The sequence below is a fragment of the Somniosus microcephalus genome, chromosome 6, assembly GCF_052327205.1.
Source record: "Somniosus microcephalus isolate GS21.2 chromosome 6, FLI_Smic_1.0, whole genome shotgun sequence".
NCBI lineage: Eukaryota > Metazoa > Chordata > Chondrichthyes > Squaliformes > Somniosidae > Somniosus > Somniosus microcephalus.
In genome coordinates this window covers 279,172,751-279,192,048 of record NC_140992.1, presented here as the reverse complement: position 1 = coordinate 279,192,048, position 19,298 = coordinate 279,172,751, and the positions used below count along the sequence as shown (strand labels likewise).

Below are 19,298 nucleotides of genomic sequence, written 5' to 3'. Positions count from 1 at the left end.
GAAACAGGAGCGGGTCCAAACCCGCACCCCCCACCCCCCCCAAACGCCCACCCGACATTCTCCACAAACAAGACCCGTCTGCTGTTGCCTTCGATGTTCTATATCTACTTGTTAGAACAGGTTTCTGGATTCTTCCATCAGTCACGCGAACTGGGCCCTCCCCCATCCCACACACACTGATTGCTCGATAATCTTTCACCCTCAAGATTGAAAACACCACTGGTTCACACGAGGCAAGAAGCTTGGAAAGAAAATAAAGAACTCGCATGTCACCATCTCAAGACATCCCAAAGAGCTTTACAGCCAATGAAGTATGTTTTGAAGTGTAATCACTGTTGTAATGTAGGAAACGCAGCAACCAATTTACACACAAACAGCAACGTGATAATAACCAGATAATGTGTTTTAGTGATGTTGGTTGAGGGATAAATATTGCCCCACGACATCTGAGAACACTCCCCTGCTCTTCTTTGATGTCTTCGGGATCTTTTATGTCCGCCTGAGGGGGCAGACGGGGCCTCGGTTTAACATCTCATCCGAAAGACGGCACCTCCGACAGTGCGGCGCTCCCTCAGTACTGTCCCTCCGACAGTGCGGCGCTCCCTCAGTACTGTCCCTCCGACAGTGCAGCACTCCCTCAGTACTGCCCCTCACACAGTGCAGCACTCCCTCAGTACTGCCCCTCACACAGTGCGGCGCTCCCTCAGTACTGTCCCTCCGACAGTGCGGCGCTCCCTCAGTACTGTCCCTCCGACAGTGTGGCGCTCCCTCAGTACTGCCCCTCCGACAGTGCGGCGCTCCCCCAGCACTGCCCCTCCGACAGTGCAGCGCTCCCTCAGTACTGCCCCTCCGACAGTGCGGCGCTCCCTCAGTACTGCCCCTCCGACAGTGCGGCACTCCCTCAGTACTGCCCCTCCGACAGTGCGGCGCTCCCTCAGTACTGACCCTCCGACAGTGCAGCGCTCCCTCAGTACTGCCCCTCCGACAGTGCGGCACTCCCTCAGTACTGCCCCTCCGACAGTGCAGCGCTCCCTCAGTACTGCCCCTCCGACAGTGCGGCGCTCCCTCAGTACTGACCCTCCGACAGTGCGGCGCTCCCTCAGTACTGCCCCTCCGACAGTGCGGCGCTCCCCCAGCACTGCCCCTCCGACAGTGCAGCGCTCCCTCAGTACTGCCTCTCACACAGTGCGGCACTCCCTCAGTACTACCCCTCCGACATATTCAAGAAGGAGTTAGATATATTTCTTAAGGCTAAAGGAATCAAGGGATATGGGGAGAAGACAGGGACAGGGTACTGAATTTGGATGATCAGCCATGATCTCATTAAATGGCAGAGCAGGCTCGAGGGGCTGAATGGCCTACTCCTGCTCCTATCTTCTATGTTTCTATGAGACCTGGGGGTATATGTGCACAAATTGTTGAAGGTGGCAGGGTAGGTTGAGAAAGTGGTTAAAAAAGCGTTCGGGATCCTGGGTTTCATAAATAGAGGCATCGAGTACAAAAGCAAGGAAGTTCTGATGAACCTGTATAAAACACTGGTTTGGCCACAACTGGAATAGTGTCCAATTCTGGGCACCGTACTTTAGGAAGGATGTGAAGGCCTTAGAGAGGGTGCAGAAAAGATTTATGAGAATGATTCCAGGGATGAGGGACTTCAGTTACGTGGATAGACTGCAGAAGCTGGGGTTGTTCTCCTTGGAGCAGAGAAGGTTGAGAGGAGATTTGATAGAGGTGTTCAAAATCATGAGGGGTCTGGACAGAGTAGATAGAGAGAAACTGTCCCCATTGGCGGAAGGGTCGAGAACCAGAGGACACAGATTTAAGGTGATTGACAGAAGATCCAAAGGCGACATGAGGAAAAACATTTTTTACACAGCGAGTGGTTGGGATCTGGAATGCGCTGCCTGAAAGGGTGGTGGAGGCAGATTCAATCGAGGCTTTCAAAAGGGAGTTGGATAAGTAGCTGAAGGAAAGACATTTGCAGGGCTCCGGGGAAAGGGCGGGGAGTGGGACTAGCTGGAGGAGTGATTCTATGATCAAGCTCCTTGGGCATGTTTTTCATACGTTTATATGACCTCGCTCCTCCCTATTTCTGTATCGTCCTCCAACCCTACAACCACCACCCCCCGTCTCCCCACGAGATCTCTGCGCTCCTCCAATTCTGGCCTCTTGCACATCCTCGAATAACTTTGCTCCACCATCGGCGGCCGTGCCTTCAGCTGCCGAGGCCCCAAGCTCTGGATTCCCTCCCTAAACCTCTCCGTCTCGCTACCTCTCTCTCCTCCTTTAAGATGCTCCTTAAAACCTACGTCCTTGACCGAGCTTTTGGGTCACCGGTCCTAATAGCTCAGGTGTCTCGGTGTCAAATTCTGTCTGATAATCCGCTCCTGTGAAGCACCTTGGGACGTTTTACTACGTTAAAGGCGCTGTGTAAATGCAAGTTGTTGTTGTCGCTCAGTCTTTGCCTAGATGGAATCATAAAATCATACAGCTCAGGAGGAGGCCATTCGGTCCATCCAGTCTGTGCCGGCTCTTTCGAAGAGCTCTCCAATTAGTCCCACTCTTTCCCCACATTCCTGCAACTTTTTCTCCAGTTATTTATCCAATTCCCCATTGAAAGCTACTCTTGAATCTGGATCCACCGCCCTATCAGGCAGCGTATTCTAAATCTGGATCCACCGCCCTATCAGGCAGCGTATTCTAAATCTGGATCCACCGCCCTATCAGGCAGCGTATTCTAAATCTGGATCCACCGCCCTATCAGGCAGCGTATTCTAAATCTGGATCCACCGCCCTATCAGGCAGCGTATTCTAAATCTGGATCCACCGCCCTATCAGGCAGCGTATTCTAAATCTGGATCCACCGCCCTATCAGGCAGCGTATTCTAAATCTGGATCCACCGCCCTATCAGGCAGCGTATTCTAAATCTGGATCCACCGCCCTATCAGGCAGCGTATTCTAAATCTGGATCCACCGCCCTATCAGGCAGCGTATTCTAAATCGGGATCCACCGCCCTATCAGGCAGCGTATTCTAAATCTGGATCCACCGCCCTATCAGGCAGCGTATTCTAAATCTGGATCCACCGCCCTATCAGGCAGCGTATTCTAAATCTGGATCCACCGCCCTATCAGGCAGCGTATTCTAAATCTGGATCCACCGCCCTATCAGGCAGCGTATTCTAAATCCTAACCACTTGCTGCGTAAAAAAGTTTTTCCTCAAGTCGCCTCTGGTTCTTTTGCCAATCACCTTGAATCTGTGCCCTCCGGTTATCGTCCCTTCAGCCACTGGAAACAGTTTCTCTTTATTTACTCTATCTGAACCCTTCATGATTTAAAACACCTCTATCAAATCCCCTCTTAACCTTCTCTGCTCCAAGGAGAACAACCCCAGCTTCTCCAGGTAACTGAAATCGCTCACCCCTGGAACCATTCTGGTAAATCTCTTCGGTACTTTCTCCACAGCTTTCACGTCCTTCCTAAAGTGCGGTGCCCAGAATTGGACGTAATGCTCCAGCTGGGGCCAAACGAGGATGTTGAACCGAGGGAGGGTCCCACTGATTAAATACTCAATCAGTCTCCGACATGAACTGCCATCTACACACGCACACCTCAATCCTCTACCCGACTAGAAAGAATGCGCAGCGAGAGCTTCACTCTCACAAACAGCGGCTGTGTGGCACAAATCAATTCGAACAGCGGACCCGCTGAAGGTAAGAGGGCGATAAACAGATCCTGATGCTCTGATAACTTCCTTTTATCGACTGCCCCTCCGTGCGCCACGGCAGATTAACTGGCAGTCTCCTCCGAGAGATACATGGGTGAAGCAAGCAGTGACCAAGAGAGGCCGCCAAAGCCTCATGGTCATCCCCGGTCTGTGCGAAGTCGGGGCCCAATGACAGCGGGTTTGGGAGTAGATCCTACTTCCGATCACCACAACCCGACTCTTCCTGAGCAGGTGAGTGTCTGATGAGCGAGGATGATACCGGGCTTGCCTTCGATACACCACATTCTGGCCAGATGGACCGGGGGGGGGGGGTCCTGGGACCTTGCCCCAGTGAGAGGGGGCAGCTTTAGGACACAACCGCAGAATCAAGGGGAAATAATAGAAGGAATAAAACAGCTCTTACCACATGTCTCCATCCTGTAAGGTCTTGTCATTCGGAGCGCCAGCATGTCCATAGTGCAGGACAGAGGAATTTACCCCACTGCAATGTAAAACAGGACAGTGAGAGTCTGGTACAGTACTGACAGGACTGTTACTAACACTGAATATAGTAAGAAAGACAGACCTGCATTTCTCCAGAACATTTCACAACCTCAGGAAGCCCCAAAGTGCTTTACAGCCAATGAAGTACTTTTGAAGTGTAGTCACTGTTGTAATGTAGGAAACACGGCAGCCAATTTCCACACAGCAACCTCCCACAAACAGCAATGTGATTAATGACAAGTAGGGGGCGCTTGTGTTGTGGGGAGGCTCTGCTTGTATCCAGGAGTAGGGGGGCTGATACTGCAGAGTTATAGGGAAAGAGCAATGAGGACATGGTGCCGCCAAAGGGCCACGAGTGTCAGCATAAAGCAGTGGATACTAGCAAGGACATGGGGCAGAGGCCGGGGATTGTGGGGGAGGACTGGCAGGCGCCAGGGTCCGGGCTCCAGAGCACCGGGGGGGGGGGGACAGGGTGCAGGGCTCCGGGGGGGGGGGGGGACAGGGTCCGGGGGGAGGGGGGAGACAGGGTGCAGGGCTCCGGGGGGGACAGGGTCCGGGGGGGGGGGGCGACAGGGTGCAGGGCTCCGGGGGGGGGGGGGGGGGCGGGGGACAGGGTCCAGGCTCCAGAGCACCAGCGGGGGGGGCGGGGGGGGAGGGAGAGAGAGACAGGGTGCGTGCTCCGAGGGGGGACAGGGTCCAGGCTCCAGAGCACCAGCGGGGGGGGGGGGGGGGGGGAGAGAGAGACAGGGTGCAGGGCTCCGAGGGGGGACAGGGTCCAGGCTCCAGAGCACCAGCGGCGGGGGGGGGGGGGGAGAGACAGGGTGCGGGGCTCCGGGAGGGGGGCGGTCTGGGGCTCTAACAGGTGGGGGAAGTGTGAGCTCAACCACTTTGTAATGGAGAATGACAAATGGCAACATGTTCTAAATGATGCGAGCCGTGGAACATGGAGGAGCAGATATTTGGGTGCCCGGCTCTTATTCGAAAAGAGCCATGGGATCTTTTACGTCCATTTCAGTGGAAGACGAGTCCTCACTTTAACATCTAATTCGATAGATGTCACCGACAGTGCAGCGCTCCCTCAGTTCTGCCCCTCCGACAGTGCGGCGCTCCCTCAGTACCGCCCCTCCGACACTCCCTCAGTACTGCCCCTCCGACAGTGCAACGCTCCCTCAGTACTGCCCCTCCCTCAGTGCTGCACTCCCTCAGTACTGCCCCTCCGACAGTGCGGCGCTCCCTCAGTACTGCCCCTCCGACAGTGCGGCGCTCCCTCAGTACTGCCCCTCCGACAGTGCAGCGCTCCCTCAGTACCACACTAGGAGTGTCAGCACTGCACAGATTGAGAGACACTGAAGCCGAGGAACATTGCAGGAATCGCAGAGCCACAGACGGAGTCTTACCTGCCACATATGCACGTGTACGAAGTGTGGCGCATCCCGCCTCGCGTGTAGCAATAGTGCTGGAACAGGCTGGAGGGAAACAAAAGTACAAGGTTCATTATCACTAAAATAACTCGGAACTACACTACTCCCCCGAGTACCCTTCCCCAGGATCTTTAACAGGGGCGTTCCCTATTGGCCGATGGGGTGGGTGTGGGCTGGTGCTGGGGGGTGGGGGGAATCCCCCTGGGTACACAGCCGGGGGGGGGGGGGCGGGTGGGGTGGTGGTGGTCTGCATCCCTGCGATCTCGCCGCCACATTCCCGGGTAACGGAAGCCTTCTCCATTTTCAGATTCCCTGTGCTTACCTCCTCTTCTGCTGTTGCCATTTACACCTCCTCTGGACCCATCTTGTGTTTCTATACTTGTCTCATAAGAACATAAGAATTAGGAGCAGGAGTTGGCCATTCGGCCCCTCGAGCCTGCTCCGCCATTCAATGAGATCACGGCTAATCTTTGACCTCAGCTCCACTTTCCTGCCCGATCTCCATATCCCTTGATTCCCTTAGTACAGTACCCAAAAATCCATCAATCTCTGCCTTGAATATACTCAACGACTGAGCCTCCACAGCCGTCTGGGGCAGAGAATTCCAAAGATTCACCACCCTCTGAGTGAAGAAATTCCTCCTCATCTCAGTCCTAAATGGCCGACCCCTTATTCGGAGACTGTGACCCCTGGTTCTAGACTCTCCATTCAGGGGAAACAAACTCTCAGCATCTACCATGTCGAGCCCTGTAAGAATTTTATACCCACTTTTCCATTGCACCATCATCCCTTTTGTCATTTAATCACTCCTGCCCACCACCTATGACAACGACAGGCCCCTCCCTTTCGCTCTTTTCCTGCCTCTGTCCTTGCTTAAAAACTGTTCACTTGTAACATCATCCAGTTCTGACGAAGGGTCACTGACCTGAAACGTTAACTCGGTTTCTCTCTCCACAGATGCTGCCTGACCTGCCGAGAATTTGTACCATTTTCTGTCTTTATTTTAGATTTCCAGCATCTGCGGCATGTTACACTGGGGCACGAGTGAATCTGTTCACACAACACACAGCCACAGCTCACTGTGACCCTAGCGAATCCTCTTAACATTTTAAACACCTCGATTAGATCACATCTCGACCTTCAAAACTCAAGGGAATACAAGCCAAGTTTACACAACCCAACCTTCCACTCCCACCCATCTCCACCTTTGGACTGGGCAACAGATCATAGAATCATAGAATGGTTACAGCACAGGAGGCGGCCATTCGGCCCGTCGAGCCCGTGCCGGCTCTCTGCAAGAGCACTCCAGCTAGTCCCACTCCCCCACCCTTTCCCCGGAGCCCTGTAAGTTTTTTTCCTTCAGGTACTTATCGAACTCCCTTTTGAAAGCCACGATTGAATCTGCCTCCACCACCCTGTCAGGCAGTGCATTCCAGATCCCAACCACTCAGTAGGTAAAATGTTTTTTTCCTCATGTCGCCTTTGGTTCTTCTGCCAATCACCTTAAATCTGTGTCCTCTGGTTCACGACCCCTCCGCCAATGGGAACAGTTTCTCTCTATCTGCTCTGTCTAGACCCCTGTTGTTGGTTGTCCGTCTGTCTCAAGGTTTGATGTTTGAAGACAAAGAGGCACCATCACAAGCTCGCCAGAAGAGGGCAGTCTTTAGCCCTCGGAGCGTTTTACCATGAAATGTGGAGGGTTGGCAGGAAGAACCTGCAGGAAAACAGGACTGGGAATTGGCTCGAGATCAGAGAGCGCACAAGTGCTTAAACATCTTAATGCAGCACTCAGCTGCTCCACTACCAGGTGAGCGCACTAATGCTGCATCCTTCCTAAATTACTATCGGAGCGCAAAGTGGCTGAGACCATCAGTTGCTTGGCGCTCACACTGGGGAGCTGCAGGTTTTGCATAATTCATGAGATTCATTCACCGGCGCACTTGCACACACCATTAAACCCCGGAAACTGACTTTCGGCGAGGACACCTGCGAGAGACGGGGCTGGTAACCGCTCCGCATAAACTCTCACTTGCCAGGTGTCAGAGTTGTGGGTCCAAGCCCCACTCCAGAGATTGGAGCAAAAAAATCCCATAGCACTACTGGAAGAGCAGGGGCGTTCACCCGGTGTCCTGGGGCAACATCTACCCCTCAATCAACATCACTAAAACAGATGATCTGCTCATTATCACAGTGCTGTTTGTGGGAGCTTGCTGTGCACAAATTAGCTGCCGCGTTTCCTACATTACAACAGTGACCACACTTCAAAAGTACTTCATTGGATGTAAAACACTTTGGGATGTCTGTCAGGGGAGAACTCTCCCGCTCTTCCTCGAAGAGTAGCCGTAGGATCTTTTACATCCACCTGAGGGGGCAGGCAGGGCCTCGTTTTAACATCTCATCCAAAATACTGCCCCTCCGACAGTGCGGCGCTCCCTCAGTACTGCCCCTCCGACAGTGCGGCGCTCCCTCAGTACTGCCCCTCCGACAGTGCGGCGCTCCCTCAGTACTGCCCCTCCGACAGTGCGGCACTCCCTCAGTACTGCCCCTCCGACAGTGCGGCGCTCCCTCGGTACTGCCCCTCCGACAGTGCGGCGCTCCCTCAGTACTGCCCCTCCGACAGTGCGGCACTCCCTCAGTACTGCCCCTCCGACAGTGCGGCACTCCCTCAGTACTGCCCCTCCGACAGTGCGGCGCTCCCTCAGTACTGCCCCTCCGACAGTGCGGCGCTCCCTCGGTACTGCCCCTCCGACAGTGCAGCGCTCCCTCAGTACTGCCTCTCCGACAGTGTGGCGCTCCCTCGGTACTGCCCCTCCGACAGTGCGGCGCTCCCTCGGTACTGCCCCTCCGACAGTGCGGCGCTCCCTCGGTACTGCCCCTCCCACAGTGCGGCGCTCCCTCAGTACTGCCTCTCCGACAGTGTGGCGCTCCCTCGGTACTGCCCCTCCGACAGTGCGGCGCTCCCTCGGTACTGCCCCTCCCACAGTGCGGCGCTCCCTCAGTACTGCCTCTCCGACAGTGTGGCGCTCCCTCGGTACTGCCCCTCCGACAGTGCGGCGCTCCCTCGGTACTGCCCCTCCGACAGTGCGGCGCTCCCTCGGTACTGCCCCTCCGACAGTGCGGCGCTCCCTCAGTACTGCCCCTCCGACGGTGCGGCGCTCCCTCGGTACTGCCCCTCCGACAGTGCAGCACTCCCTCAGTACTGCCCCTCCGACAGTGCGGCGCTCCCTCAGTACTGCCCCTCCGACAGTGCGGCACTCCCTCGGTACTGCCCCTCCGACAGTGCGGTGCTCCCTCAGTACTGCACTGGAGTGTCAGTCTGAGCCATGTGCTTAAATCTGGGGATGACACTTTAAATCCATCTGATTCAGAACTAAGCCCGGGTGATTCCCGTCCAGTGAATAACTGAGGTCCCATTAGATTTTATTCACTGATCAGTAGAAATTAATCAGTTTGCAGACAAATATTTTAAGAATTTCCTGCTATGCAGTTTCCTGCAATTATTTGGCTGAGACTTTTGCATTTATTTAGTGAGGCACCGCTCCCATCAAACACTCCCAGGGCAGGTACAGCACGGGTTAGATACAGAGTAAAGCTCCCTCTTCACTGTCCCATCAAACACTCCCAGGGCAGGTACAGCACGGGTTAGATACAGAGTAAAGCTCCCTCTACACTGTCCCATCAAACACTCCCAGGGCAGGTACAGCACGGGTTAGATACAGAGTAAAGCTCCCTCTACACTGTCCCATCAAACACTCCCAGGGCAGGTACAGCACGGGTTCGATACAGAGTAAAGCTCCCTCTACACTGTCCCATCAAACACTCCCAGGGCAGGTACAGCACGGGTTAGATACAGAGTAAAGCTCCCTCTACACTGTCCCATCAAACACTCCCAGGGCAGGTACAGCACAGGTTAGATACAGAGTAAAGCTCCCTCTACACTGTCCCATCAAACACTCACACTCAAAAAGAAAAGCCTCAGTTCAGTGGTAGCACTCTCGCCTCCGAGTCAGAAGGTTCAGTCTCCACTCCAGAGACTTGAGCACACAGCCTAGGCTGACACCTCAGTACTAAGGGAGAGCTACACTGTTGAAGGTGCCGTCTTTCAGATCAGGCAATAAGCTGAGGTTCTGCCTGACACTGAAGATCCCTGGGCCGTTTTCTAAGGGGCGTTCTCCCTCCTGGCCTACATTTATCCTTCAACCAACACCTCTAGAACAGGATTATGAGGATTTCTCATTGCTGTTGTGGGATCCTGCTGTTCACAATTTGGCTGCTGCATTTCCCTACATTAAGATCTTATGCGAAATGCTGCGGGGTAGTGTAGTGGTTCTGTTGCTGGACTAGCAAACCAGAGAACCCAAGCTCAAATCCCACCATTTTGAGAATTTGAATTCAGTTTAAAAAATCTGGATATAAAAATCTGGTCTCAGTAAAAGTGACGGTGAAGCTGTCGGTTCACTGATGTCCTTCAGGGAAGGAAACCTGCCGTCCTTACCCGGTCTGGGCCTAGATGTGACCAGTCCCACACCAACGTGGATGCCTCATCACTGCCTTCTTGCTTAGTTGCAAAAGGGCATTAAATACCGGCCTTGCCAGCGACGCCTACATCTCAGGAATGAATAAAGGAAAGGAATGTTTTTGGGGGCAGTCACAACCCAGTGGCTGGGACAGGACAAGCAGCTCGACAGAAAAGAGCTTCTATAATCGAGCATCACTCAGGTGGCTGGCAAATATCCGACTGGTGCAAGCAAAGGGCACTGTGCTACTGTCAGACCACTTTATAAAATTGTACTTCCAGCTCCGGAATATAGACAGCTTCAGTTCCTACTCCGTTACAGCAGACACAGCCAGAGATTAGGCGATAGTGAAATGCGGGCGTCCTCGGAGTACAGCATTATTCCACGCGAGAGGGTGAAACCCTCACTGACTGGCCAGGACTTGGAGTGCGTGCCTCAGAGAGGACGGACTGCAGGAGAGGAAAGCCCAGGTTCCACTTCCCAAACTATTACACAGAAAGGCCTGGTCTGTCTGTGTGCTGCGCACTGCAATACCAGGGAGTTCAAAGCTAAGCAGAGTGACTGCTTGTAGTCTGTTACTGAGTGAGCGTCTGCCGTCGGTTACTGAGTCTCTCCGGGGCAGCCGTCACTCGCTGGACTATTCATGTGCTGCAAAACTTGCTTCAGATGACAGGATCTAAATGTGCATTGCACAGAATGTCAGAAAGTGAGAGAGGGTGGGAAACAGGGTGGGTGAGAGGAAGGGGGGCAGTGGAGATGGGGGGAGGGGGAGCAGAGACGGGGGGGGGGAGCGGAGACGGGGGGGGGAGCGGAGACGGGGGGGGGGAGCGGAGACGGGGGGGGGGGAGCGGAGACGGGGGGGGGGGAGCGGAGACGGGGGGGGGGGAGCGGAGACGGGGGGGGGGGAGCGGAGACGGGGGGGGGGAGCGGAGACGGGGGGGGGGGAGCGGAGACGGGGGGGGGGAGCGGAGACGGGGGGGGGGGAGCGGAGACGGGGGGGGGGGGGAGCGGAGACGGGGGGGGGGAGCGGAGACGGGGGGGGGAGCGGAGACGGGGGGGGGGGAGCGGAGACGGGGGGGGGGGGAGCGGAGACGGGGGGGGGGGAGCGGAGACGGGGGGAAGCAGAGACGGGGGGAAGCAGAGACGGGGGGGGGGGGGGAGCGGAGAGTGTGTAAGGCAAAGCAGGAGAGAGAGAGAGAGTGAGTCGTCTTTCTCCACCTCAAGTCATCTGAAAGCTGGTTCCAGCTAATGCCGTCCCTTTGAAGTGCAGTCACCGTTGTAATGTAGAGGAACGTAGAGAGAGCAGAGAGAAAGGACTGGGGATTAAAAAGAAAATACTCCCGTCTAAAACGGACATTCACCGATTTTGCCAGCAGGGTGGAAACACCCTTTTATTGCCTGGCGAGTTTGGAAGCTTTGCCGCTAACAGCACTCAGCGCTGCGAGGCTGGCGGAGCAGAGTAATTGCTCCCAGAGGGACCAATTCCACAGGCTCCAGTGATCCGCACACATCTGAAGGAGAGACTCGGACAAGCCACAGCGAGTCTGTTCTCCCAATCTCCAAACTCATCATACTGCTCTCTCTACGCTCCGCCAGTCATTTTGAATTACCACTCCTACTCTTTAATTATTTGCCAGATGTTGTGATGATCTCAAAGGTAATTTCAATATTCAAAAAGTTGGGCAAAAAATGTGTACCATTTAGAATATTGAAATGAGTCCACCAGCTGGATTTTTCATTATAAAATATGAGCCTGTAATAGCGACACTGAGCCAAGCTACCACTGCATCAACTCTCCCTCCCCCTCCCGGCACATCCATATTGCATTTCGACAGAGCCTGTATTATTAAAACAAAGACCATTTTACCAGCTGTCTGCTCATTTTTTCTAATAATGCTCGCAGCTCCAGAATTAAACTCCGCAAGTGGGTAGCACTCGCATCCGAGTTCAAGCCCCACTGCGGGACTTGAGCCCATAATCCGGGCCGACGCTTCAGTGTAGCACCGAGGGGGTGCTGCACTGCCGGAGGTGTCGTCTGTTGGAGGACAGGGATGTTCTGTTGGACGCTACAGATCCCTTGCGCTCTCGTCATCATGGTGTGGAGGGCAGGCTTGAGGGAGCAGCTGCCTGTCAATTTTGTATGTTTTTAGTTGCTCCCTCCCCCTCTCTCTCTCCCTATCCCCAGCCAGCGGGGTGCTGCTTTAATTCACGGTGGTTGTAATCGCACCTTCAGAGCAGGCTCATTAAACGTGCATCACCCCACGCCGTCGGTCCTACCTCACGCATGAGGGTCTTTAGACCATCAACACCTCTGCAGACCCACCCCCCGAGGGACAGAATGATTGACACTGCCATTACGCCCCCGCTCCATTTCTATCCATCTCTTGTCGACTCCACCACTCCAGTTACGGGTACAGTGGTGCAGTTATTGGACGAGTAAATCCATAGAACACTAGTTCAAATCTCACCAGGGCCGTTTCAGAATTTTAATTCAGTTTAGAATTCGGGAAATAAAAAGCTGGTGTCAGTAAAAGTGACCGTGAAGCTGTCGGATTGTGGTAAAAACCCAACTGGTTCACTGATGTCCCTTTAAGGAAGTGTTAGAATCGTCAAAGTATCGCAGCATGCTTTGCTTTAGCATTTAAGCCAGAGAGCGAATATGGAGAAAAGGGAAGCTTTTTGTTTATGTGAACAAAATGAGCTGAGCCAAGAGAATCAGGCAACGATACAAGTTGCTAAGACACCACATACCGCAGTAAGAGACAGCATTGAGATGCTGCTAAGGCAGTCAGAGCTATGGAAGCCTGCAAGCCACTTGGCGTACGCATATCAGGTTGCATAAACAAAGCTTGTAAGAAAAGAGATGAAGGCCGAAAGATTAGAAGTGGGATAAACACTTCGATACGTGACCTCAGCAAACGTGCACCTACGCATACTGTTGCGCACAGGTGCAGCCCAAGGCTGCCGAGTACAACAACAAGTATTTAAATAGCGCCTTTAACATAGTAAAACATCCCAAGGCACTTCACAGGAGCGTTATCAAAAAATATTTGACACCGAGCCACATAGAGAAATTAGAGATGACCAAAAGCATGGCCAAGGAGCGTCTTAAAGGAGGAAAGAGAGGTAGCAAGGCGGAGAGGTTTAGGGAGGGAATTCCAGAGCTTAGGGCCCAGGCAGCTGAAGGCACAATGGTGGGATGATGAAAATAAGGGATGCTCAAGAGGCCAGAAATCTCGGAGGGTTGTGGGGCTGGAGGAGATTACAGAGATAGGGAGGGGCGAGGCCATGGAGGGATTTGAAAACAAGTATGAGAATTTTTAAATTGAGGCGTTGCTTAACTGGGAGCCAATGTAGGTCAGCGAACACAGGGGGCGATGGGGGAACGGGACTTGGTGCGAGTTAGGACACGGGCAGCAGAGTTTTGGATGACCTCAAGTTTATGTAGAGTAGAACATGGGAGGCCAGCCAGGAGTGCGTTGCAATTGTCTAAGAATGGGACAGTTTTCCCTTTAAAGTTAGAGTGCTCCTGCGACCGTCAGGAGCCTGTTCGCCATACCTATGACCCACAAAGGTTACAAGTCTGATCAGTTTGAACGAGACTTCGCAAAGGAAACCAGTTGTATGAACTGCTCACCATTTAATGTAATGCCGCAGGGCCGTTGTATAAAACCAATACAGTTATTAGTCAATGTATATTAAGTTGTTGTTTGAACACCACTCGTTCCTGAATCACGCAGAGGTTATTGTTGCCGGACTAACGACCCTTTTTGCGACCATCATCACTCCTGTGCTCGCTGACCTACATTGGTTCCCGGTCTGGCAATCCCTTGATTTTAAAATGCTCACCCTTGTTTTCAAATCCCTCCATGGCCTCACCCCTCCCCATCTCTGTAACCTCCTCCAGCGCTACAACCCTCCGAGATCTCTGCGCTCCTCCAATTCTGGCCTCTTGCGTAGCGCCGATTTCCATCGCTCTACCACTGGCGGCCATGACTTCAGCTATCTGGGCCCGGAGCTCTGGAATTCCCTCCCGAAACCTCTTGCTCCTCCTTTAATAGGCTCCTCAAAACCTTCCTCTTTTTTAAAGGAAGTGAGAATTGTGGAGGGAAATCAGGCAGAACTATGTGACCTAAAGGGCAGTGGAGTCATGGAATCCGTCACCAGGGAAGGACATTGAAAGTTGCGCTCAGTGCAAATGAGGTCAAAGAAACAACGGTGCATTTTTGAAGAGGGAAGAGATCGAGGGGTAAGACAAGGAGATAGGTAGAGTTGAGGGATATGGGGAGAGGGCAGGATTGGGGGGATATGGAGAGAAGAACCAATCCCTCTGGGTCCTCTCTCCCCCCCTTCTTCGCTCCAGCTCCATTCCCATGATCTATTCAGGGAGTGGGTGGTGACTTTACTGTTCACCACTTCTCTAACCAGCCACCCCCCCCTCCTTACAGAGGAACCTCTATTACAAAACACCATTCACGGTCTCAGGACATCACAAAGCACTTTACAGCAAATGAAGGACTTTTAAAGGGCAGTCACTGTTGTAATGTAGGAAAAGGGGCAGCAGGAAAGGATAAGGACATGATGCAATTACCAGATGAATATTTTGCTTCAATCTTCACAGCAGCGACGGGGGGAAAACAATGGCAGAGGGACGGGGTAGGGGGTGGTAAGCTGCAAGCTGCCAGAACCAAGGCTTAGTGACCCCAAAGTGTGACCACGGGCACCGCTGGCGTTTACCCTGCTACAGCCCACGGCCTGAGCATTCCCGCTGTCTGCCCTCCCCAGTGAAGGGTCTTCTCTTCCATTTCTAACCAATGCCAGTCTGAACTAGATCTCTGGGAAGTTACAAGCTGCGCATCAGGTTCAAACACCTGCAGCTCCTAAACGTCACTGAAAAGAGTTACCGGAACTTCCTGGATTTGAAGTCCTGTCGATCACGTTCAAAGATAGCGGACACACATCCATCAATGGAGAAAATCGGGCGCAGTGCGAGACGGGCTGCCGAGTTCCAATTCGCCCTTTCCGAAGACCGATTCCTCCCCCAGTGACTCCGACAGAGCAGCACTCCCTCCGTACAGCAGCAATGGGTCGGCCTGGATTATGGGCTAAAATCCTGGAGCAGGGCTTGAACCCACAACCTTCCGACTCGGCTGAGCGCGCTACCGGGAGATGTGCAAAAAGCTGCAAATACCGCATATTTAAATTCTTCCTCTCAGGGGGACGTAAAAGATCCCGCGGCACTATTTGGAAGAAGTGCAGGGGAGTTCTCCCCGGCGTCCTGGGCCAATATTAACCCTCAACCAACAGCACAGATTCTCTGGTTATTGATCTCATTGCTGTTTGTGGGAGCTTGCTGTGCACAAACTGTCTGCCGCGTTTCCCACATTACAACGGTGACTACACTTCAAAAGTACTTCATTGGCTGTGAAGCGCTTTGGGACGTCCTGAGGTTGTGAAAGGCGCTATAGAAATGCCAAGTCCTTTATTTTTCTTTTACGTGTGTATCTTATAAAATCAGTTTTCTAATCATTGTATCTTTTCTAAACTCTCTGAATTTGCTGTTCATTTTATAATTCAGTGTGTGGCCCAGGGGCTCCAGGGTACAAGAGGTCAGGAGAGCCCTGGTTTAGTGGTAGCTCGTTACAATCTTGAACTGTACAATTGGGATTCCCGAATCAATCAGTAGTTGTTTCAATGGCGTCAGATGGATCTCAGTCTATCGAGGGGCAAGAGGTCATTCAAAGTACGTGCTGTGCTGTGGCGGCAACTCAGTCTCACGTCTAGAAATACAGTTCAAAACGGCTCGTCAGATGCACAAAATCGGACACAATCAATCAATGTGTACACAATATTCGCCGGCTCGGTCTCTGCTTCCAAGATGCACCAATTAAGCAGTCTCTCAGATTTATATCTGACAATAATACATCAACGGGACTCCCGTTACTCTGGTCCTCAGCCCATACTGGGAATGCTCAACAGTGATGGAGCTCTGTAAGGATCACAATAAAGGGAGCACCTTCTACACTGTTAGGATGAAATATGTCCTGCTCACAGATGTTGTAAAGAAGTTACAATTCTTTGAGTTCAACAACTGCTAGGGAATGAACCAGTAACCATTTCAGACTCCCAATGTCATCGAACACTCCCAGGGCAGGTACAGCACGGGTTAGATACAGAGTAAAGCTCCCTCTACACTGTCCCATCAAACACTCCCAGGGCAGGTACAGCATGGGTTAGATACAGAGTAAAGCTCCCTCTACACTGTCCCATCAAACACTCCCAGGGCAGGTACAGCACGGGTTAGATACAGAGTAAAGCTCCCTCTACACTGTCCCATCAAACACTCCCAGGGCAGGTACAGCACGGGTTAGATACAGAGTAAAGCTCCCTCTACACTGTCCCATCAAACACTCCCAGGGCAGGTACAGCACGGGTTAGATACAGAGTAAAGCTCCCTCTACACTGTCCCATCAAACACTCCCAGGGCAGGTACAGCACGGGTTAGATACAGAGTAAAGCTCCCTCTACACTGTCCCATCAAACACTCCCAGGGCAGGTACAGCACGGGTTAGATACAGAGTAAAGCTCCCTCTACACTGTCCCATCAAACACTCCCAGGGCAGGTACAGCACGGGTTAGATACAGAGTAAAGCTCCCTCTACACTGTCCCATCAAACACTCCCAGGGCAGGTACAGCATGGGTTAGATACAGAGTAAAGCTCCCTCTACACTGTCCCATCAAACACTCCCAGGGCAGGTGCAGCACGGGTTAGATACAGAGTAAAGCTCCCTCTACACTGTCCCATCAAACGCTCCCAGGGCAGGTACAGCACGTGTTAGATACAGAGTAAAGCTCCCTCTACACTGTCCCATCAAACACTCCCAGGGCAGGTACAGCACGGGTTAGATACAGAGTAAAGCTCCCTCTACACTGTCCCATCAAACACTCCCAGGGCAGGTACAGCACGGGTTAGATACAGAGTAAAGCTCCCTCTACACTGTCCCATCAAACACTCCCAGGGCAGGTACAGCACGGGTTAGATACAGAGTAAAGCTCCCTCTACACTGTCCCATCAAACACTCCCAGGGCAGGTACAGCACGGGTTAGATACAGAGTAAAGCTCCCTCTACACTGTCCCATCAAACACTCCCAGGGCAGGTACAGCACGGGTTAGATACAGAGTAAAGCACCCTCTACACTGTCCCATCAAACACTCCCAGGGCAGGTACAGCATGGGTTAGATACAGAGTAAAGCTCCCTCTACACTGTCCCATCAAACACTCCCAGGGCAGGTGCAGCACGGGTTAGATACAGAGTAAAGCTCCCTCTACACTGTCCCATCAAACGCTCCCAGGGCAGGTACAGCACGTGTTAGATACAGAGTAAAGCTCCCTCTACACTGTCCCATCAAACACTCCCAGGGCAGGTACAGCACGGGTTAGATACAGAGTAAAGCTCCCTCTACACTGTCCCATCAAACACTCCCAGGGCAGGTACAGCACGGGTTAGATACAGAGTAAAGCTCCCTCTACACTGTCCCATCAAACACTCCCAGGGCAGGTACAGCCTGGGTTAGATACAGAGTAAAGCTCCCTCTACACTGTCCCATCAAACACTCCCAGGGCAGGTACAGCCTGGGTTAGATACAGAGTAAAGCTCCCTCTACACTGTCCCATCAAACACTCCCAGGGCAGGTACAGCACGGGTTAGATACAGAGTAAAGCTCCCTCTGCACTGTTAAAACGCGTTGCATGCAGAACCTTTAGAGGCGGAGAGAGGTGAGAGTTTCAGTCCACCAATCTGGAACAAATTCAAACCCAGGTGCAAGAGAAAGTGGCCAACAATGCAGGGGAGAACCTCCCTCAAAACTCTCGCTGCTCTTCCAGATACTGTGTATTTGCAGCATTTTGTTTTTTTGCCAGGTAATGTTCAACTGTTCACAGTACGGATCAACAGGGAGGCTGGTGGAACATTTAGCGGATCCTCCCCCATATAATGTAGTTTGCGGGGAGGGGGATGGAATAAAGAAATGAAGGGGGGCAATTTGCAGCAGAGTGAAGACTACAACAATTCATTGATGGTTAACTGATGGGTGGAAACAGTTAACGCTCAAATGTTTAACAGGTCAGTCAGCACCCGAGAGAGGGTAACTTTTTTTTTATTCATTGATGGGATGTGGGCGTCGCTGGCTAGGCCTGCATTGACTGCCCATCCCTAATTGCCCTTGAGATGGTGGTGAGCCGCCTTCTTGAACCACTGCAGTCCATATGGTGTAGGTACACCCACAATGCTGTTAGGAAGGGAGTTCCAGGATTTTGGCCCAGCGACAGTGAAGGAACGGCGATACAGGTCCAAGTCAGGATGGTGTGTGGCTTGGAGGGGAACTTGTAGGTGGTGATGTTCCCATGCGTCTGCTGCCCTTGTCCTTCTAAGTGGTAGAGGTCGCGGGTTTGGAAGGTGCTGTTGAAGGAGCTTTGGCGAGTTGCTGCAGTGCATCTTGTAGATGGTACACACTGCAGCCACAGTGCGCCGGTGGTGGAGGGAGTGAATGTTGAAGGTGGTGGATGGGGTGCCAATCAAGCGGGCTGCTTTATCCTGAATGGTGCCGAGCATCTTGAGTGTTGTTGGAGCTGCACTCATCCAGGCAAGTGGAGAGTATTTGTTGTGTATGTAACCTGTTCCACCTTAAGAGAGCTTAAGCCTGTTCCACCTTAAGAGATGTACTACTTTCTCAGGTTGCTGTAGACGTAATACCGGGGGTGAACACACCGGTATATAAGCACTGTGCAGTAATCTTGTATTCAGTGTAGTCCCTACCTCCAACCAGTAAAGACCTGTTTTATTGTTACTGATTAAGTCTGAGTATTAATTACTTGAACAACTCACAGACTTAACACTGGCGACGAGTCAGGTTCTTACCCTGCGGCAGTTATTCCACGGCGGTTGAAGAGAGGTTTCAAACCTCACCACTCACCACCCCACTGGAAGCGACAGGCATTAGGACCCTGAAGCCTCCATCAGCTTGTGAACCGGAGTAAAAGACAGGACTGGGGAAGAGAGAGGTACAGTGCGATAGCGATCGGCAGATAAGGGCCGGGCCGCTTTCAAGTGCGAGGCGCAGCCGGGCCATCGATCGCATCCGCTGATAA

The 19,298-nt window shown here is 52.8% G+C and overlaps 1 protein-coding gene across 1 annotated transcript in view; it reads right to left on the bottom strand.

Moving 5' to 3' along the window:
- pepd (peptidase D) overlaps positions 1–19,298 on the bottom strand; it is a 214,165-nt gene that overhangs the window by 49,616 nt on the left and 145,251 nt on the right. The window contains 2 exon segments of the mRNA XM_085991901.1: positions 4,131–4,208; positions 5,608–5,676. Of these exon segments, the coding sequence (XP_085848027.1) occupies positions 4,131–4,208; positions 5,608–5,676 (147 nt within the window).